Raw genomic sequence first — 18,575 nt, 5'->3', positions numbered from 1 at the left:
ATTGTGTAGTGTGAGGACCCTGGGGTCTGAGACCCTTGTATTGTGTAGTGTGAGGACCCTGGGGTCTGAGACCCTTGTATTGTGTAGTGTGAGGACCCTGGGGTCTGAGACCCTTGTATTGTGCAGTGTGGGGACCCTGGGGTCTGAGACCCTTGTATTGTGTAGTGTGGAGACCCTGGGGTCTGAGACCCTTATATTGTGTAGTGTGGGGACCCTGGGGTCTGAGACCCTTGTATTGTGCAGTGTGAGGACCCTGGGGTCTGAGACCCTTGTATTGTGTAGTGTGAGGACCCTGGGGTCTGAGACCCTTGTATTGTGTAGTGTGAGGACCCTGGGGTCTGAGACCCTTGTATTGTGCAGTGTGGAGACCCTGGGGTCTGAGACCCTTGTATTGTGCAGTGTGGAGACCCTGGGGTCTGAGACCCTTGTATTGTGCAGTGTGAGGACCCTGGGGTCTGAGACCCTTGTATTGTGTAGTGTGAGGACCCTGGGGTCTGAGACCCTTGTATTGTGTAGTGTGAGGACCCTGGGGTCTGAGACCCTTGTATTGTGTAGTGTGAGGACCCTGGGGTCTGAGACCCTTGTATTGTGTAGTGTGAGGACCCTGGGGTCTGAGATCCTTGTATTGTGCAGTGTGAGGACCCTAGGGTCTGAGACCCTTGTGTTGTGTAGTGTGGGAACCCTGGGGTCTGAGACCCTTGTATTGTGTAGTGTGGGGACCCTGGGGTCTGAGACCCTTGTATTGTGCAGTGTGAGGACCCTGGGGTCTGAGACCCTTGTATTGTGTAGTGTGAGGACCCTGGGGTCTGAGACCCTTGTATTGAGTAGTATGGAGACCCTGGGGACTGAGACCCTTGTATTGTGCAGTGTGAGGACCCTAAGGTCTAAGACCCTTGTATTGTGCAGTGTGGGGACCCTGGGGTCTGAGACGCTTGTATTGTGCAGTGTGAGGACCCTGGGGTCTGAGACCCTTGTATTGTGCAGTGTGAGGACCCTGGGGTCTGAGACCCTTGTATTGTGTAGTGTGAGGACCCTGGGGTCTGAGACCCTTGTATTGTGTAGTGTGAGGACCCTGGGGTCTGAGACCCTTGTATTGTGTAGTGTGGGGACCCTGGGGTCTGAGACCCTTGTATTGTGTAGTGTGGGGACCCTGGGGTCTGAGACCCTTGTATTGTGTAGTGTGAAGACCCTGGGGTCTGAGACCCTTGTATTGTGTAGTGTGAGGACCCTGGGGTCTGAGACCCTTGTATTGTGTAGTGTGAGGACCCTGGGGTCTGAGACCCTTGTATTGTGCAGTGTGAGGACCTTGGGGTCTGAGACCCTTGTATTGTGTAGTGTGAGGACCCTTGGGTCTGAGACCCTTGTATTGTGTAGTGTGAAGACCCTGGGGTCTGAGACCCTTGTATAGTGCAGTGTGAGGACCCTGGGGTCTGAGACCATTGTATTGTGCAGTGTGAGGACCCTGGGGTCTGAGACCCTTGTATTGTGCAGTGTGGGGACCCTGGGGTCTGCGACCTTTGTATTGTGCAGTGTGAGGACCCTGGGGTCTGAGACCCTTGTATTGTGCAGTGTGAGGACCCTGGGGTCTGAGACCCTTGTATTGTACAGTGTGAGGACCCTGGGGTCTGAGACCCTTGTATTGTGTAGTGTGAGGACCCTAGGGTCTGAGACCCTTGTATTGTGCAGTGTGAGGACCCTGGGGTCTGAGACCCTTGTATTGTACAGTGTGAGGACCCTGGGGTCTGAGACCCTTGTATTGTGTAGTGAGAGGATCCTGGGGTCTGAGACCCTTGTATTGTGCAGTGTGAGGAGCCTGGGGTCTGAGACCCTTGTATTGTGTAGTGTGGGGACCCTGGGGTCTGAGACCCTTGTATTGTGCAGTGTGGGGACCCTGGGGTCTGAGACCTTTGTATTGTGCAGTGTGGGGACCCTGGGGTCTGAGACCCTTGTATTGTGTAGTGTGAGGACCCTAGGGTCTGAGACCCTTGTATTGTGCAGTGTGAGGACCCTGGGGTCTGAGACCCTTGTATTGTACAGTGTGAGGACCCTGGGGTCTGAGACCCTTGTATTGTGTAGTGTGAGGACCCTGGGGTCTGAGACCCTTGTATTGTGCAGTGTGAGGACCCTGGGGTCTGAGACCCTTGTATTGTACAGTGTGAGGACCCTGGGGTCTGAGACCCTTGTATTGTGTAGTGAGAGGATCCTGGGGTCTGAGACCCTTGTATTGTGCAGTGTGAGGAGCCTGGGGTCTGAGACCCTTGTATTGTGCAGTGTGGGGACAATGGGGTCTGAGACCCTTGTATTGTGCAGTGTGGGGACCCTGGGGTCTGAGACCTTTGTATTGTGCAGTGTGGGGACCCTGGGGTCTGAGACCCTTGTATTGTGTAGTGTGAGGACCCTAGGGTCTGAGACCCTTGTATTGTACAGTGTGAGGGCCCTGGGGTCTGAGACCCTTGTATTGTACAGTGTGAGGACCCTGGGGTCTGAGACCCTTGTATTGTGTAGTGAGAGGATCCTGGGGTCTGAGACCCTTGTATTGTGCAGTGTGAGGACCCTGGGGTCTGAGACCCTTGTATTGTGTAGTGTGAGGACCCTGGGGTCTGAGACCCTTGTATTGTGCAGTGTGAGGACCCTGGGGTCTGAGACCCTTGTATTGTGCAGTGTGAGGACCCTGGGGTCTGAGACCCTTGTATTGTGTAGTGTGAGGACCCTGGGGTCTGAGACCCTTGTATTGTGTAGTGTGAGGACCCTGGGGTCTGAGACCCTTGTATTGTGTAGTGTGAGGACCCTGGGGTCTGAGACCCTTGTATTGTGTAGTGTGAGGACCCTGGGGTCTGAGATCCTTGTATTGTGCAGTGTGAGGACCCTAGGGTCTGAGACCCTTGTATTGTGTAGTGTGGGAACCCTGGGGTCTGAGACCCTTGTATTGTGTAGTGTGGGGACCCTGGGGTCTGAGACCCTTGTATTGTGCAGTGTGAGGACCCTGGGGTCTGAGACCCTTGTATTGTGTAGTGTGGAGACCCTGGGGTCTGAGACCCTTATATTGTGTAGTGTGGGGACCCTGGGGTCTGAGACCCTTGTATTGTGCAGTGTGAGGACCCTGGGGTCTGAGACCCTTGTATTGTGTAGTGTGAGGAACCTGGGGTCTGAGACCCTTGTATTGTGCAGTGTGAGGAGCCTGGGGTCTGAGACCCTTGTATTGAGTAATGTGGAGACCCTGGGGTCTGAGACCCTTGTATTGTGCAGTGTGAGGACCCTGGGGTCTGAGACCCTTGTATTGTGTAGTGTGAGGACCCTGGGGTCTGAGACCCTTGTATTGTGTAGTGTGAGGACCCTGGGGTCTGAGACCCTTGTATTGTGTAGTATGGAGACCCTGGGGTCTGAGACCCTTGTATTGTGCAGTGTGGGGACCCCCAGGGTCTGAGACCCTTGTATTGTACAGTGTGAGGACCCTGGGGTCTGAGACACTTGTATTGTGCAGTGTGGAGACCCAGGGGTCTGAGACCCTTGTATTGTGCAGTGTGAGGGCCCTGGGGTCTGAGACCCTTGTATTGTGCAGTGTGAGGACCCTGGGGTCTGAGACCCTTGTATTGTGTAGTGTGAGGACCCTGGGGTCTGAGAACCTTGTATTGTGTAGTGTGAGGACCCTGGAGTCTGAGACCCTTGTATTGTGCAGTGTGAGGACCCTAGGGTCTGAGACCCTTGTATTGTGTAGTGTGGGAACCCTGGGGTCTGAGACCCTTGTATTGTGTAGTGTGGGGACCCTTGGGTCTGAGACCCTTGTATAGTGTAGTGTGAGGACCCTGGGCTCTGAGACCCTTGTATTGTGTAGTGTGAGGACCCTGGGGTCTGAGACCCTTGTATTGTGTAGTGTGAGGACCCTGGGGTCTGAGACCCTTGTATTGTGTAGTGTGAGGACCCTGGGGTCTGAGACCCTTGTATTGTGCAGTGTGGGGACCCTGGGGTCTGAGACCCTTGTATTGTGTAGTGTGGAGACCCTGGGGTCTGAGACCCTTATATTGTGTAGTGTGGGGACCCTGGGGTCTGAGACCCTTGTATTGTGCAGTGTGAGGACCCTGGGGTCTGAGACCCTTGTATTGTGTAGTGTGAGGACCCTGGGGTCTGAGACCCTTGTATTGTGTAGTGTGAGGACCCTGGGGTCTGAGACCCTTGTATTGTGCAGTGTGGAGACCCTGGGGTCTGAGACCCTTGTATTGTGCAGTGTGGAGACCCTGGGGTCTGAGACCCTTGTATTGTGCAGTGTGAGGACCCTGGGGTCTGAGACCCTTGTATTGTGTAGTGTGAGGACCCTGGGGTCTGAGACCCTTGTATTGTGTAGTGTGAGGACCCTGGGGTCTGAGACCCTTGTATTGTGTAGTGTGAGGACCCTGGGGTCTGAGACCCTTGTATTGTGTAGTGTGAGGACCCTGGGGTCTGAGATCCTTGTATTGTGCAGTGTGAGGACCCTAGGGTCTGAGACCCTTGTGTTGTGTAGTGTGGGAACCCTGGGGTCTGAGACCCTTGTATTGTGTAGTGTGGGGACCCTGGGGTCTGAGACCCTTGTATTGTGCAGTGTGAGGACCCTGGGGTCTGAGACCCTTGTATTGTGTAGTGTGAGGACCCTGGGGTCTGAGACCCTTGTATTGAGTAGTATGGAGACCCTGGGGACTGAGACCCTTGTATTGTGCAGTGTGAGGACCCTAAGGTCTAAGACCCTTGTATTGTGCAGTGTGGGGACCCTGGGGTCTGAGACGCTTGTATTGTGCAGTGTGAGGACCCTGGGGTCTGAGACCCTTGTATTGTGCAGTGTGAGGACCCTGGGGTCTGAGACCCTTGTATTGTGTAGTGTGAGGACCCTGGGGTCTGAGACCCTTGTATTGTGTAGTGTGAGGACCCTGGGGTCTGAGACCCTTGTATTGTGTAGTGTGGGGACCCTGGGGTCTGAGACCCTTGTATTGTGTAGTGTGGGGACCCTGGGGTCTGAGACCCTTGTATTGTGTAGTGTGAAGACCCTGGGGTCTGAGACCCTTGTATTGTGTAGTGTGAGGACCCTGGGGTCTGAGACCCTTGTATTGTGTAGTGTGAGGACCCTGGGGTCTGAGACCCTTGTATTGTGCAGTGTGAGGACCTTGGGGTCTGAGACCCTTGTATTGTGTAGTGTGAGGACCCTTGGGTCTGAGACCCTTGTATTGTGTAGTGTGAAGACCCTGGGGTCTGAGACCCTTGTATAGTGCAGTGTGAGGACCCTGGGGTCTGAGACCATTGTATTGTGCAGTGTGAGGACCCTGGGGTCTGAGACCCTTGTATTGTGCAGTGTGGGGACCCTGGGGTCTGCGACCTTTGTATTGTGCAGTGTGAGGACCCTGGGGTCTGAGACCCTTGTATTGTGCAGTGTGAGGACCCTGGGGTCTGAGACCCTTGTATTGTACAGTGTGAGGACCCTGGGGTCTGAGACCCTTGTATTGTGTAGTGTGAGGACCCTAGGGTCTGAGACCCTTGTATTGTGCAGTGTGAGGACCCTGGGGTCTGAGACCCTTGTATTGTACAGTGTGAGGACCCTGGGGTCTGAGACCCTTGTATTGTGTAGTGAGAGGATCCTGGGGTCTGAGACCCTTGTATTGTGCAGTGTGAGGAGCCTGGGGTCTGAGACCCTTGTATTGTGTAGTGTGGGGACCCTGGGGTCTGAGACCCTTGTATTGTGCAGTGTGGGGACCCTGGGGTCTGAGACCTTTGTATTGTGCAGTGTGGGGACCCTGGGGTCTGAGACCCTTGTATTGTGTAGTGTGAGGACCCTAGGGTCTGAGACCCTTGTATTGTGCAGTGTGAGGACCCTGGGGTCTGAGACCCTTGTATTGTACAGTGTGAGGACCCTGGGGTCTGAGACCCTTGTATTGTGTAGTGTGAGGACCCTGGGGTCTGAGACCCTTGTATTGTGCAGTGTGAGGACCCTGGGGTCTGAGACCCTTGTATTGTACAGTGTGAGGACCCTGGGGTCTGAGACCCTTGTATTGTGTAGTGAGAGGATCCTGGGGTCTGAGACCCTTGTATTGTGCAGTGTGAGGAGCCTGGGGTCTGAGACCCTTGTATTGTGCAGTGTGGGGACAATGGGGTCTGAGACCCTTGTATTGTGCAGTGTGGGGACCCTGGGGTCTGAGACCTTTGTATTGTGCAGTGTGGGGACCCTGGGGTCTGAGACCCTTGTATTGTGTAGTGTGAGGACCCTAGGGTCTGAGACCCTTGTATTGTACAGTGTGAGGGCCCTGGGGTCTGAGACCCTTGTATTGTACAGTGTGAGGACCCTGGGGTCTGAGACCCTTGTATTGTGTAGTGAGAGGATCCTGGGGTCTGAGACCCTTGTATTGTGCAGTGTGAGGAGCCTGGGGTCTGAGACCCTTGTATTGTGCAGTGTGGGGACAATGGGGTCTGAGACCCTTGTATTGTGTAGTGTGGGAACCCTGGGGTCTGAGACCCTTGTATTGTGTAGTGTGGGGACCCTTGGGTCTGAGACCCTTGTATAGTGTAGTGTGAGGACCCTGGGCTCTGAGACCCTTGTATTGTGTAGTGTGAGGACCCTGGGGTCTGAGACCCTTGTATTGTGTAGTGTGAGGACCCTGGGGTCTGAGACCCTTGTATTGTGTAGTGTGAGGACCCTGGGGTCTGAGACCCTTGTATTGTGCAGTGTGGGGACCCTGGGGTCTGAGACCCTTGTATTGTGTAGTGTGGAGACCCTGGGGTCTGAGACCCTTATATTGTGTAGTGTGGGGACCCTGGGGTCTGAGACCCTTGTATTGTGCAGTGTGAGGACCCTGGGGTCTGAGACCCTTGTATTGTGTAGTGTGAGGACCCTGGGGTCTGAGACCCTTGTATTGTGTAGTGTGAGGACCCTGGGGTCTGAGACCCTTGTATTGTGCAGTGTGGAGACCCTGGGGTCTGAGACCCTTGTATTGTGCAGTGTGAGGACCCTGGGGTCTGAGACCCTTGTATTGTGTAGTGTGAGGACCCTGGGGTCTGAGACCCTTGTATTGTGTAGTGTGAGGACCCTGGGGTCTGAGACCCTTGTATTGTGTAGTGTGAGGACCCTGGGGTCTGAGACCCTTGTATTGTGTAGTGTGAGGACCCTGGGGTCTGAGATCCTTGTATTGTGCAGTGTGAGGACCCTAGGGTCTGAGACCCTTGTATTGTGTAGTGTGGGAACCCTGGGGTCTGAGACCCTTGTATTGTGTAGTGTGGGGACCCTGGGGTCTGAGACCCTTGTATTGTGCAGTGTGAGGACCCTGGGGTCTGAGACCCTTGTATTGTGTAGTGTGAGGACCCTGGGGTCTGAGACCCTTGTATTGTGTAGTGTGAGGACCCTGGGGTCTGAGACCCTTGTATTGTGTAGTGTGAGGACCCTGGGGTCTGAGACCCTTGTATTGTGTAGTGTGAGGACCCTAAGGTCTAAGACCCTTGTATTGTGCAGTGTGGGGACCCTGGGGTCTGAGACGCTTGTATTGTGCAGTGTGAGGACCCTGGGGTCTGAGACCCTTGTATTGTGCAGTGTGAGGACCCTGGGGTCTGAGACCCTTGTATTGTGTAGTGTGAGGACCCTGGGGTCTGAGACCCTTGTATTGTGTAGTGTGAGGACCCTGGGGTCTGAGACCCTTGTATTGTGTAGTGTGGGGACCCTGGGGTCTGAGACCCTTGTATTGTGTAGTGTGGGGACCCTGGGGTCTGAGACCCTTGTATTGTGTAGTGTGAAGACCCTGGGGTCTGAGACCCTTGTATTGTGTAGTGTGAGGACCCTGGGGTCTGAGACCCTTGTATTGTGTAGTGTGAGGACCCTGGGGTCTGAGACCCTTGTATTGTGCAGTGTGAGGACCTTGGGGTCTGAGACCCTTGTATTGTGTAGTGTGAGGACCCTTGGGTCTGAGACCCTTGTATTGTGCAGTGTGAGGACCCTGGGGTCTGAGACCCTTGTATTGTGTAGTTTGGGGACCCTGGGGTCTGAGACCCTTGTATTGTGTAGTGTGGGGACCCTGGGGTCTGAGACCCTTGTATTGTGTAGTGTGAAGACCCTGGGGTCTGAGACCCTTGTATTGTGTAGTGTGAGGACCCTGGGGTCTGAGACCCTTGTATTGTGTAGTGTGAGGACCCTGGGGTCTGAGACCCTTGTATTGTGTAGTGTGAGAACCCTGGGGTCTGAGACCCTTGTATTGTGTAGTGTGAGGACCCTGGGGTCTGAGACCCTTGTATTGTGCAGTGTGGGGACCCTGGGGTCTGAGACCCTTGTATTGTGTAGTGTGGAGACCCTGGGGTCTGAGACCCTTATATTGTGTAGTGTGGGGACCCTGGGGTCTGAGACCCTTGTATTGTGCAGTGTGAGGACCCTGGGGTCTGAGACCCTTGTATTGTGTAGTGTGAGGACCCTGGGGTCTGAGACCCTTGTATTGTGTAGTGTGAGGACCCTGGGGTCTGAGACCCTTGTATTGTGCAGTGTGGAGACCCTGGGGTCTGAGACCCTTGTATTGTGCAGTGTGAGGACCCTGGGGTCTGAGACCCTTGTATTGTGTAGTGTGAGGACCCTGGGGTCTGAGACCCTTGTATTGTGTAGTGTGAGGACCCTGGGGTCTGAGACCCTTGTATTGTGTAGTGTGAGGACCCTGGGGTCTGAGACCCTTGTATTGTGTAGTGTGAGGACCCTGGGGTCTGAGATCCTTGTATTGTGCAGTGTGAGGACCCTAGGGTCTGAGACCCTTGTATTGTGTAGTGTGGGGACCCTGGGGTCTGAGACCCTTGTATTGTGCAGTGTGAGGACCCTGGGGTCTGAGACCCTTGTATTGTGTAGTGTGAGGACCCTGGGGTCTGAGACCCTTGTATTGTGTAGTGTGAGGACCCTGGGGTCTGAGACCCTTGTATTGTGTAGTGTGAGGACCCTGGGGTCTGAGACCCTTGTATTGTGTAGTGTGAGGACCCTGGGGTCTGAGACCCTTGTATTGTGTAGTGTGAGGACCCTGGGGTCTGAGACCCTTGTATTGTGTAGTGTGAGGACCCTAAGGTCTAAGACCCTTGTATTGTGCAGTGTGGGGACCCTGGGGTCTGAGACGCTTGTATTGTGCAGTGTGAGGACCCTGGGGTCTGAGACCCTTGTATTGTGCAGTGTGAGGACCCTGGGGTCTGAGACCCTTGTATTGTGTAGTGTGAGGACCCTGGGGTCTGAGACCCTTGTATTGTGTAGTGTGAGGACCCTGGGGTCTGAGACCCTTGTATTGTGTAGTGTGGGGACCCTGGGGTCTGAGACCCTTGTATTGTGTAGTGTGGGGACCCTGGGGTCTGAGACCCTTGTATTGTGTAGTGTGAAGACCCTGGGGTCTGAGACCCTTGTATTGTGTAGTGTGAGGACCCTGGGGTCTGAGACCCTTGTATTGTGTAGTGTGAGGACCCTGGGGTCTGAGACCCTTGTATTGTGCAGTGTGAGGACCTTGGGGTCTGAGACCCTTGTATTGTGTAGTGTGAGGACCCTTGGGTCTGAGACCCTTGTATTGTGTAGTGTGAGGACCCTGGGGTCTGAGACCCTTGTATTGTGTAGTGTGGGGACCCTGGGGTCTGAGACCCTTGTATTGTGTAGTGTGGGGACCCTGGGGTCTGAGACCCTTGTATTGTGTAGTGTGAAGACCCTGGGGTCTGAGACCCTTGTATTGTGTAGTGTGAGGACCCTGGGGTCTGAGACCCTTGTATTGTGTAGTGTGAGGACCCTGGGGTCTGAGACCCTTGTATTGTGCAGTGTGAGGACCTTGGGGTCTGAGACCCTTGTATTGTGTAGTGTGAGGACCCTTGGGTCTGAGACCCTTGTATTGTGTAGTGTGAAGACCCTGGGGTCTGAGACCCTTGTATAGTGCAGTGTGAGGACCCTGGGGTCTGAGACCATTGTATTGTGCAGTGTGAGGACCCTGGGGTCTGAGACCCTTGTATTGTGCAGTGTGGGGACCCTGGGGTCTGCGACCTTTGTATTGTGCAGTGTGAGGTCCCTGGGGTCTGAGACCCTTGTATTGTGCAGTGTGAGGACCCTGGGGTCTGAGACCCTTGTATTGTACAGTGTGAGGACCCTGGGGTCTGAGACCCTTGTATTGTGTAGTGTGAGGACCCTAGGGTCTGAGACCCTTGTATTGTGCAGTGTGAGGACCCTGGGGTCTGAGACCCTTGTATTGTACAGTGTGAGGACCCTGGGGTCTGAGACCCTTGTATTGTGTAGTGAGAGGATCCTGGGGTCTGAGACCCTTGTATTGTGCAGTGTGAGGAGCCTGGGGTCTGAGACCCTTGTATTGTGTAGTGTGGGGACCCTGGGGTCTGAGACCCTTGTATTGTGCAGTGTGGGGACCCTGGGGTCTGAGACCTTTGTATTGTGCAGTGTGGGGACCCTGGGGTCTGAGACCCTTGTATTGTGTAGTGTGAGGACCCTAGGGTCTGAGACCCTTGTATTGTGCAGTGTGAGGACCCTGGGGTCTGAGACCCTTGTATTGTACAGTGTGAGGACCCTGGGGTCTGAGACCCTTGTATTGTGTAGTGTGAGGACCCTGGGGTCTGAGACCCTTGTATTGTGCAGTGTGAGGACCCTGGGGTCTGAGACCCTTTTATTGTACAGTGTGAGGACCCTGGGGTCTGAGACCCTTGTATTGTGTAGTGAGAGGATCCTGGGGTCTGAGACCCTTGTATTGTGCAGTGTGAGGAGCCTGGGGTCTGAGACCCTTGTATTGTGCAGTGTGGGGACAATGGGGTCTGAGACCCTTGTATTGTGCAGTGTGGGGACCCTGGGGTCTGAGACCTTTGTATTGTGCAGTGTGGGGACCCTGGGGTCTGAGACCCTTGTATTGTGTAGTGTGAGGACCCTAGGGTCTGAGACCCTTGTATTGTACAGTGTGAGGGCCCTGGGGTCTGAGACCCTTGTATTGTACAGTGTGAGGACCCTGGGGTCTGAGACCCTTGTATTGTGTAGTGAGAGGATCCTGGGGTCTGAGACCCTTGTATTGTGCAGTGTGAGGAGCCTGGGGTCTGAGACCCTTGTATTGTGCAGTGTGGGGACAATGGGGTCTGAGACCCTTGTATTGTGCAGTGTGGGGACCCTGGGGTCTGAGACCATTGTATTGTGCAGTGTGAGGACCCTGGGGTCTGAGACCCTTGTATTGTGCAGTGTGAAGTCCGTGAACAGGTGAGATATTCGCACCAAACAATGCAAAGTCCCCTGTGGTAAAATGTTGTGTGATGATGCACCCAAGGAGGTGTGACTCTTGGATCCCTCCTCCTGCCTCCCACCGTATCACCCTGTCATTACTGGCTTATGTCACTGAGCACGGAGCACGACCTGAGCACGGAAAGCAAGTTGTGAGGAGGACGCAAAGAATCTGCAAAGGGCTTTGACAGGCTAAGTGAGTGGGCAAACATTTGGCAAATGGAGTGTAATGTGGGAAAATGTGAGGTTATCCACTTAGGTCGGAAAAATAAAAAATCTAACTCTTATTTAAATGGGGAGAGATCACAAAGTGCTGCTGTACAGAGAGACCTGGGGGTCCTTGTACATGAAACACAAAAAGTTAGCATGCAGGTATAGCAAGTGATCAGGAAGACAAATGGAATGTTGGCCTTTATTGTAAGGGGGATGGAGTATAAAAGCAGGGAAGTGCTGCTACAACTGTACAGGGTATTGGTGAGGCCACACCTGGAGTACTGCGAACAGTTTTGGTCACCGTATTTAAGGAAGGATATACTTGCGTGGAGGCAGTTCAGAGAAGGTTCCCGAGGTTGATTCCGGAGATGAAACCATGACCTTATTGAATGGCGGAGCCGGCTCGAGGGGCCAACTGGCCGGCTCCTGCTCCTACTTCTTATGTTCTTCTGACCCCTCTGCTCTCTTCTCCCCGCAGCTCTCGTACGGCTCCAGCTCTCCGGCTCTGTCCAACCGCCAACGCTTCCCCACCTTCTTCCGGACGCACCCCTCCGCCACGCTCCACAACCCCACCCGGGTCAAGCTCTTCAAGAGGTGGGGCTGGACCAAGATTGCCACCATCCAGCAGACCACGGAGGTCTTCACTTCGGTAAGGGCCGCGTGCAGCGAGCTAAGGGCAGGATCGGCACCACGTATCGCCGGTCGTTCCGATGGACTGTCCCGTGTAGATCGAGAGTGTGGCGGAGGGGGTGTCGGGGGGAGTGGGGGGTGGTGTTGTGGGGGGGTGGGGTGGTTGGAGAGTTGATCTTGTTTGCATTCACTCTTGGGATGTGGGTAAGACCGGCATTTATTGCCCATCCCCGAGTTGCACATTGAGAAGGTGGTCTTGCAAGTGTGTGTGCACTCGGCCACTTCAGTGTGGGACTGGGGGTGACATATAGGCTCAGACCGGGTGAGGCCCACAGGTTTCCTGCCCTAAAGGACGGGCATGAGCGAACCAGTTGTGGTTGTTCTGGCCATCCGACGGCTTCAAGGTCACTTTAACTGGTAGCGGAATTTTTTTTTTTTATATACCTAATTCCAATTCCTAAACTGCCCGTGGTGGGATTAGAACTCACGGGATTATCAGGGGTTGAAATTACGTGGCGCCCTGTTTGGGGCGGTATTTCTTTTTTTGCGGCAGCTCGAAAGTATTGGCGGGCGCTCCGCGAGGGACTCCGACGCGAGCGTCCGCTTCGGCGCCCCAGGAAGGAAGTGGAGCATTAAATCGAGTGCTGCCCCTTCCCTTCGAGCGCTAAAGCTGGCAAGGAGGGGCGGTAGCAGGGCAGCGCTGCCCAATGTCGAGGGCAGCGCTGCCGGGATCGGAGGCCGCTTCCCTCCCTCAAAGGGAAGGCCCATCGCTGCAGGCTCCGCGGGGAAACGATTCCCACTCCTCGCCCACGGCAGCTGCAATCCCCAACGATCGGCCCTCCAACAAGCAACTCCCATTTCATTTCAGGAGCTGCCCTGGTCCGCTTGTCCATAGACACCTTCCGCCTCATCCAACCGGTCTGGCTAATCTTAACCCTACTCGCTCCTGCAGGAAGCTGGCGGGTGGACAGTTAAGATTGTCGGAAAGCCGCCATGATCGCAACACCTCCCTTTTTAACCTGCTCTCCCGAGCAGCCAGCAAGGACACACGCCCGGAGCCAAACGTGTCCTTCTTTACATATGCACGTTCTGGCCCGATGACATCATTGAGACCTGACTGTAATATTCAGAACATAACGTAACAACATCAGAATCAGGAGCAGGAGTCGGCCATTCGGCCCCTCGAGCCTGCTCCGCCATTCAATAAGATCATGGCTGATCTTCGACCTCAACTCCATCATCCCGCACTGTCCCCATTATCCCTTGATTCCCTTAATATCCAAAAATCTATTGATCTCTGTCTCTGAATATACTCAAAGACTGAGCCTCCACAGCCCTCTGGGGTAGAGAATTGCAAAGATTCACCACCCTCCGAGTGAAGAAGTTTCTCCTCAGCTCAGTCCTAAATGGCCGACCCCTTATTCTGAGACTGTGAGCCCTGGTTCTAGACTCCCCAGCTCGGGGAAACATCCTACCTGCATCTGTCACACCCTGTAAGAATTGTGTATGTTTCAATGAGATCACCTCTCATTCTTCTAAACTCCAGAGAATTCCTCTTAACTCAGGCCTGAGTGGGGAATCCACCTGCAGTTAAAATCAGGGCCTTTTTGTCTTCTTTATTCAGGCAGCGAGGGCCTCACACTTCAACGGCCCTTAGATCCCGACTAAAGAAAGACATGGATCAACTGGGCTTGTATTCACTGGAGTTCAGAAGAATGAGAGGGGATTTCATAGTAACGTTTAAAATTCTGACCGGTTTAAACAGGTTAGATGCAGGAAGAATGTTCCTGATGTTGGGGAAGTCCAGAACCAGGGGTCACAGTCTAAGGATAAGGGGTAAGCCATTTAGGACCGAGATGAGGAGAAACTTCTTCACCCAGAGAGTGGTGAACCTGTGGAATTCTCTACCACAGAAAGTTGTTGAGGCCAATTCAGTAAATATATTCAAAAGGGAGTTAGATGAAGTCCTTACTACTAGGGGGATCAAGGGGTATGGCGAGAAAGCAGGAATGGGGTACTGAAGTTGAATGTTCAGCCATGAACTCATTGAATGGCGGTGCAGGCTAGAAGGGCCGAATGGCCTGCTCCTGCACCTATTTTCTATGTTTCTATGTTTCTGTCTCTTCTTCCCTCTTCCTCTCTCATTTCCTCCTGATCCTACTTTTCCTGCCAGCCTCGCCCTTGGCCGTATTTTCACCAATCAGAATTTGGATGTCGGAGGTGCTCAAATCCGCCAGTGGTTTGGGGGCTTCTCCCAGCGGATGTGTCTGAGATGAGTTTGGAGTTCAGCTCTCCCTAGTAAGAGTGCCCATTACACACTCAGTGGCTCGTCCGGACTCCTGATCCTTTTCTCTGTTTCATCCTCCAGACTTTAGATGATTTGGAGCAGCGGGTGAAGGAGGCCGGGATCGAGATCAGTGTGCGGCAGAGCTTCCTGACAGATCCCGGGGTCGCTGTCAAAAACCTCAAGGTAACCTCTGAGCGCTCGGAACATATCAGCCGCAGCGACAACTTATTCTGCACAGTACCAGGCGGGAGAGAAATATTCCCTTGTACCTGCTGTATGCTGTACATGTGTGTGTGTGTGTCGGTGTGTGTGTGTGTGTGTGTGTCTGTGTGTGTGTGTGTGTGTCTGTGTGTGTGTGTGTGTGTCGGTGTGTGTGTGTGTGTGTGTCGGTGTGTGTGTGTGTGTGTCAGTGTGTGTGTGTGTGTGTGTCGGTGTGTGTGTGTGAGTATCAGTGTGTGTCTGTGTGTGTGTGTGTGTGTCGGTGTGTGTGTGAGTATCAGTGTGTGTCTGTGTGTGTGTGTGTGTGTGTGTGTGTGTGTGTGTCGGTGTGTGTGTGAGTATCAGTGTGTGTCTGTGTGTGTGTGTGTGTGTGTGTGAGTATCAGTGTGTGTGAGTGTGTGTGTGTGTGTGTGTGTGTGTCAGTGTGTGTGTGTGTGTGTCAGTGTGTGTGTGTGTGTGTGTCGGTGTGTGTGTGAGTATCAGTGTGTGTCTGTGTGTGTGTGTGTGTGTGTGTGTGTGTGAGTATCAGTGTGTGTGTGTGTGTGTGTGTGTCAGTGTGTGTGTGTGTGTGTGTGTGTGTCAGTGTGTGTGTGTGAGTATCAGTGTGTGTCTGTGTGTGTGTGTGTGTGTGTGTGTGTGTGAGTATCAGTGTGTGTGAGTGTGTGTGTGTGTGAGTGTCGGTGTGTGTGAGTGTGTGTGTGTGTGAGTGTCGGTGTGTGTGTGTGTGTGTGAGTGTGTGTGTGTGTGAGAATCAGTGTGTTTTTGAGTGTCGGTGTGTCAGTGTATGTGTGTGTGTGAGTGTCGGTGATGTGTGTGTGTGTGTGTGTGTCGGTGTGTGTGTGTGAGTATCAGTGTGTGTGTGTGTGTGTGTGTGTGAGTATCAGTGTGTGTGAGTGTGTGTGTGTGTGAGTGTCGGTGTGTGTGTGTGTGTGTGAGTGTGTGTGTGTGTGAGAATCAGTGTGTTTTTGAGTGTCGGTGTGTCAGTGTATGTGTGTGTGTGAGTGTCGGTGTGTGTGTGTGTGTCAGTGTATGAGTGTGTGTGTGTGTCAGTGTGTGTGTGTCAGTGTATGTGTGTGTGAGTGTCAGTGTGTGTGTGTGTGTCAGTGTATGTGTGTGTGTGTGTGTGTGAGTATCAGTGTGTGTGTGTGTGTGTCAGTGTGTGTGTGTGTGAGTGTGAGTATCAGTGTGTGTGTGTGAGTGTCAGTGTGTGTGTGTGTGTGTGAGTGTCGGTGTGTGTGCGTGAGTGTCAGTGTGTGTATGAATCAGTGTGTGTGTGAGTGTCAGTGTATGTGTGTGTGTGTGTCAGTGTGTGTGTGAGTCAGTGTGTGTGAGAATCAGTGTGTGTGTGAGAGAGTCAGTGTGTGTGTGTGTGTGTGTGTATCAGTGTGTGTGTGTGTGTGAGTATCAGTGTGTGTGTGTGAGTGTCGGTGTGTGTGTGTGTGTGTGTGTGTCAGTGTGTGTGTGTGTGAGTATCAGTGTGTGTGTGAGTGTCAGTGTGTGTGTGTGTGTGAGTGTCGGTGTGTGTGCGTGAGTGTCAGTGTGTGTATGAATCAGTGTGTGTGTGAGTGTCAGTGTATGTGTGTGTGTGTGTCAGTGTGTGTGTGAGTCAGTGTGTGTGAGAATCAGTGTGTGTGTGAGAGAGTCAGTGTGTGTGTGTGTGTGTGTGTCAGTGTGTGTGTGAGTCAGTGTGTGTGAGTGTCAGTGTGTGTGTGTGTGAGTGTCAGTGTATGTGTGTGTGAGTGTCACTGTATGTGTGTATGAGTGTCAGTGTGTGTGTGAGTGTCAGTGTATGTGTGTGTGTGAGTGTCAGTGTATGTGTGTGTGTGTGTCAGTGTGTGTGTGAGTCAGTGTGTGTGAGAATCAGTGTGTGTGTGAGAGAGTCAGTGTGTGTGTGTGTGTGAGACATAGAAACATAGAAACATAGAAAATAGGTGCAGGAGTAGGCCATTCGGCCCTTCTAGCCTGCACCGCCATTCAATGAGTTCATGGCTGAACATGCAAATTCAGTACCCCCTTCCTGCTTTCTCGCCATACCCCTTGATCCCCCGAGTAGTAAGGACTTCATCTAATTCCCTTTTGAATATATTTACTGAATTGGCCTCAACTACTTTCTGTGGTAGAGAATTCCACAGGTTCACCACTCTCTGGGTGAAGAAGTTTCTCCTCATCTCGGTCCTAAATGGCTTACCCCTTATCCTTAGACTGTGACCCCTGGTTCTGGACTTCGCCAACATTGGGAACATTCTTCCTGCATCCAACCTGTCTAAACCCGTCAGAATTTAAACGTTTCTATGAGGTCCCCTCTCATTCTTCTGAACTCCAGTGAATACAAGCCCAGTTGATCCAGTCTTTCTTGATAGGTCAGTCCCACCATCCCGGGAATCAGTCTGGTGAACCTTCGCTGCACTCCCTCAATAGCAAGAATGTCCTTCCTCAAGTTAGGAGACCAAAACTGTACACAATACTCCAGGTGTGGCCTCACCAAGGCCCTGTACAACTGTAGCAACACCTCCCTGCCCCTGTACTCAAATCCCCTCGCTATGAAGGCCAACATGCCATTTGCTTTCTTCACCACCTGCTGTACCTGCATGCCAACCTTCAATGATTGATGTACCATGACACCCAGGTCTCGTTGCACCTCCCCTTTTCCAAATCTGTCACCATTCCGATAATAGTCTGTCTCTCTGTTTTTACCACCAAAGTGGATAACCTCACATTTATCCACATTATACTTAATCGGCCATGCATTTGCCCACTCATCTAACCTATCCAAGTCACTCTGCAGTCTCATAGCATCCTCCTCGCAGCTCACACTGCCACCCAACTTAGTGTGATCTGCAAATTTGGAGATATTACATTTAATCCCCTCGTCTAAATCATTAAAATACAGGGTAAACAGCTGGGGCCCCAGCACAGAACCTTGCGGTACCCCACGAGTCACTGCCTGCCATTCTGAAAAGTACCCATTTACTCCTACTCTTTGCTTCCTGTCTGACAACCAGTTCTCAATCCACGTCAGCACACTACCCCCAATCCCATGTGCTTTAACTTTGCACATTAATCTCTTGTGTGGAACCTTGTTGAAAGCCTTCTGAAAGTCCAAATATACCACATCAACTGGTTCTCCCTGTCCACTCTACTGGAAACATCCTCAAAAAATTCCAGAAGATTTGTCAAGCATGATTTCCCTTTCACAAATCCATGCTGACTTGGACCTATCATGTCACCTCTTTCCAAATGCGCTGCTATGACATCGTTAATAATTGATTCCATCATTTTACCCACTACTGAGGTCAGGCCGACCGGTCTATAATTCCCTGTTTTCGCTCTCCCTCCTTTTTTAGAGAGTCAGTGTGTGTGTGAGAGAGTCAGTGTGTGTGAGAGAGTCAGTGTGTGTGAGAGTCAGTGTGTGTGTGAGAAAGTCAGTGTGTGTGAGAGAGTCAGTGTGTGTGTGAGAGAGTCAGTGTCTGTGTGTGTGTGAGTCAGTGTCTGTGTGTGTGAGAGTCAGTGTGTGTGTGTGAGAGAGTCAGTGTGTGTGAGAGAGTCAGTGTGTGTGAGAGAGTCAGTGTGTGTGTGAGAGAGTCAGTGAGTGTGAGAGAGTCAGTGTGTGTGAGAGTGTCAGTGTGTGTGAGAGAGTCAGTGTGTGTGTGTATGAGAGTCAGTTTGAGTGTGTGTGAGAGTCAGTGTGTGTGTGAGAGTCAGTGTGTGTGAGAGTCAGTGTATGTGAGAGAATCAGTGTGTGTGAGAGAGTCTGTGTGTGTGAGAGAGTCAGTGTGTGTGTATGAGAGTCAGTGTGAGTGTGTGTGAGAGCCAGTGTGTGTGAGAGTCAGTGTGTGCGTGAGAGTCAGTGTGTGTGTGAGTCAGTGTGTGTGTGAGAGAGAGTCAGTGTGTGTGTGAGAGAGTCAGTGTGTGTGAGAGTCAGTGTTTGTGTGAGAGAGTCAGTGTGTGTGTGAGAGAGTCAGTATGTGTGAGAGTGTTAGTGTGTGTGTGTGAGAGAGTCAGTGTGTGTGAGAGAGTCTGTGT

General features: G+C 52.7%; 1 protein-coding gene across 1 annotated transcript in view; it reads left to right on the top strand.

Annotated features, from left to right (window-relative positions):
- Nucleotides 1-18,575, top strand: part of gabbr1b (gamma-aminobutyric acid (GABA) B receptor, 1b) — a 662,620-nt gene that overhangs the window by 283,365 nt on the left and 360,680 nt on the right. The window contains exons 7-8 of the mRNA XM_070862216.1: nt 11,895-12,065; nt 14,415-14,516. Of these exons, the coding sequence (XP_070718317.1) occupies nt 11,895-12,065; nt 14,415-14,516 (273 nt within the window). The remainder of the gene's footprint in view (nt 1-11,894; nt 12,066-14,414; nt 14,517-18,575) is intronic.

The sequence above is a fragment of the Pristiophorus japonicus genome, chromosome 19 (assembly GCF_044704955.1).
Source record: "Pristiophorus japonicus isolate sPriJap1 chromosome 19, sPriJap1.hap1, whole genome shotgun sequence".
Taxonomy (NCBI): Eukaryota; Metazoa; Chordata; class Chondrichthyes; family Pristiophoridae; genus Pristiophorus; species Pristiophorus japonicus.
This window is presented reverse-complemented; position numbering and strand designations above follow the sequence as displayed.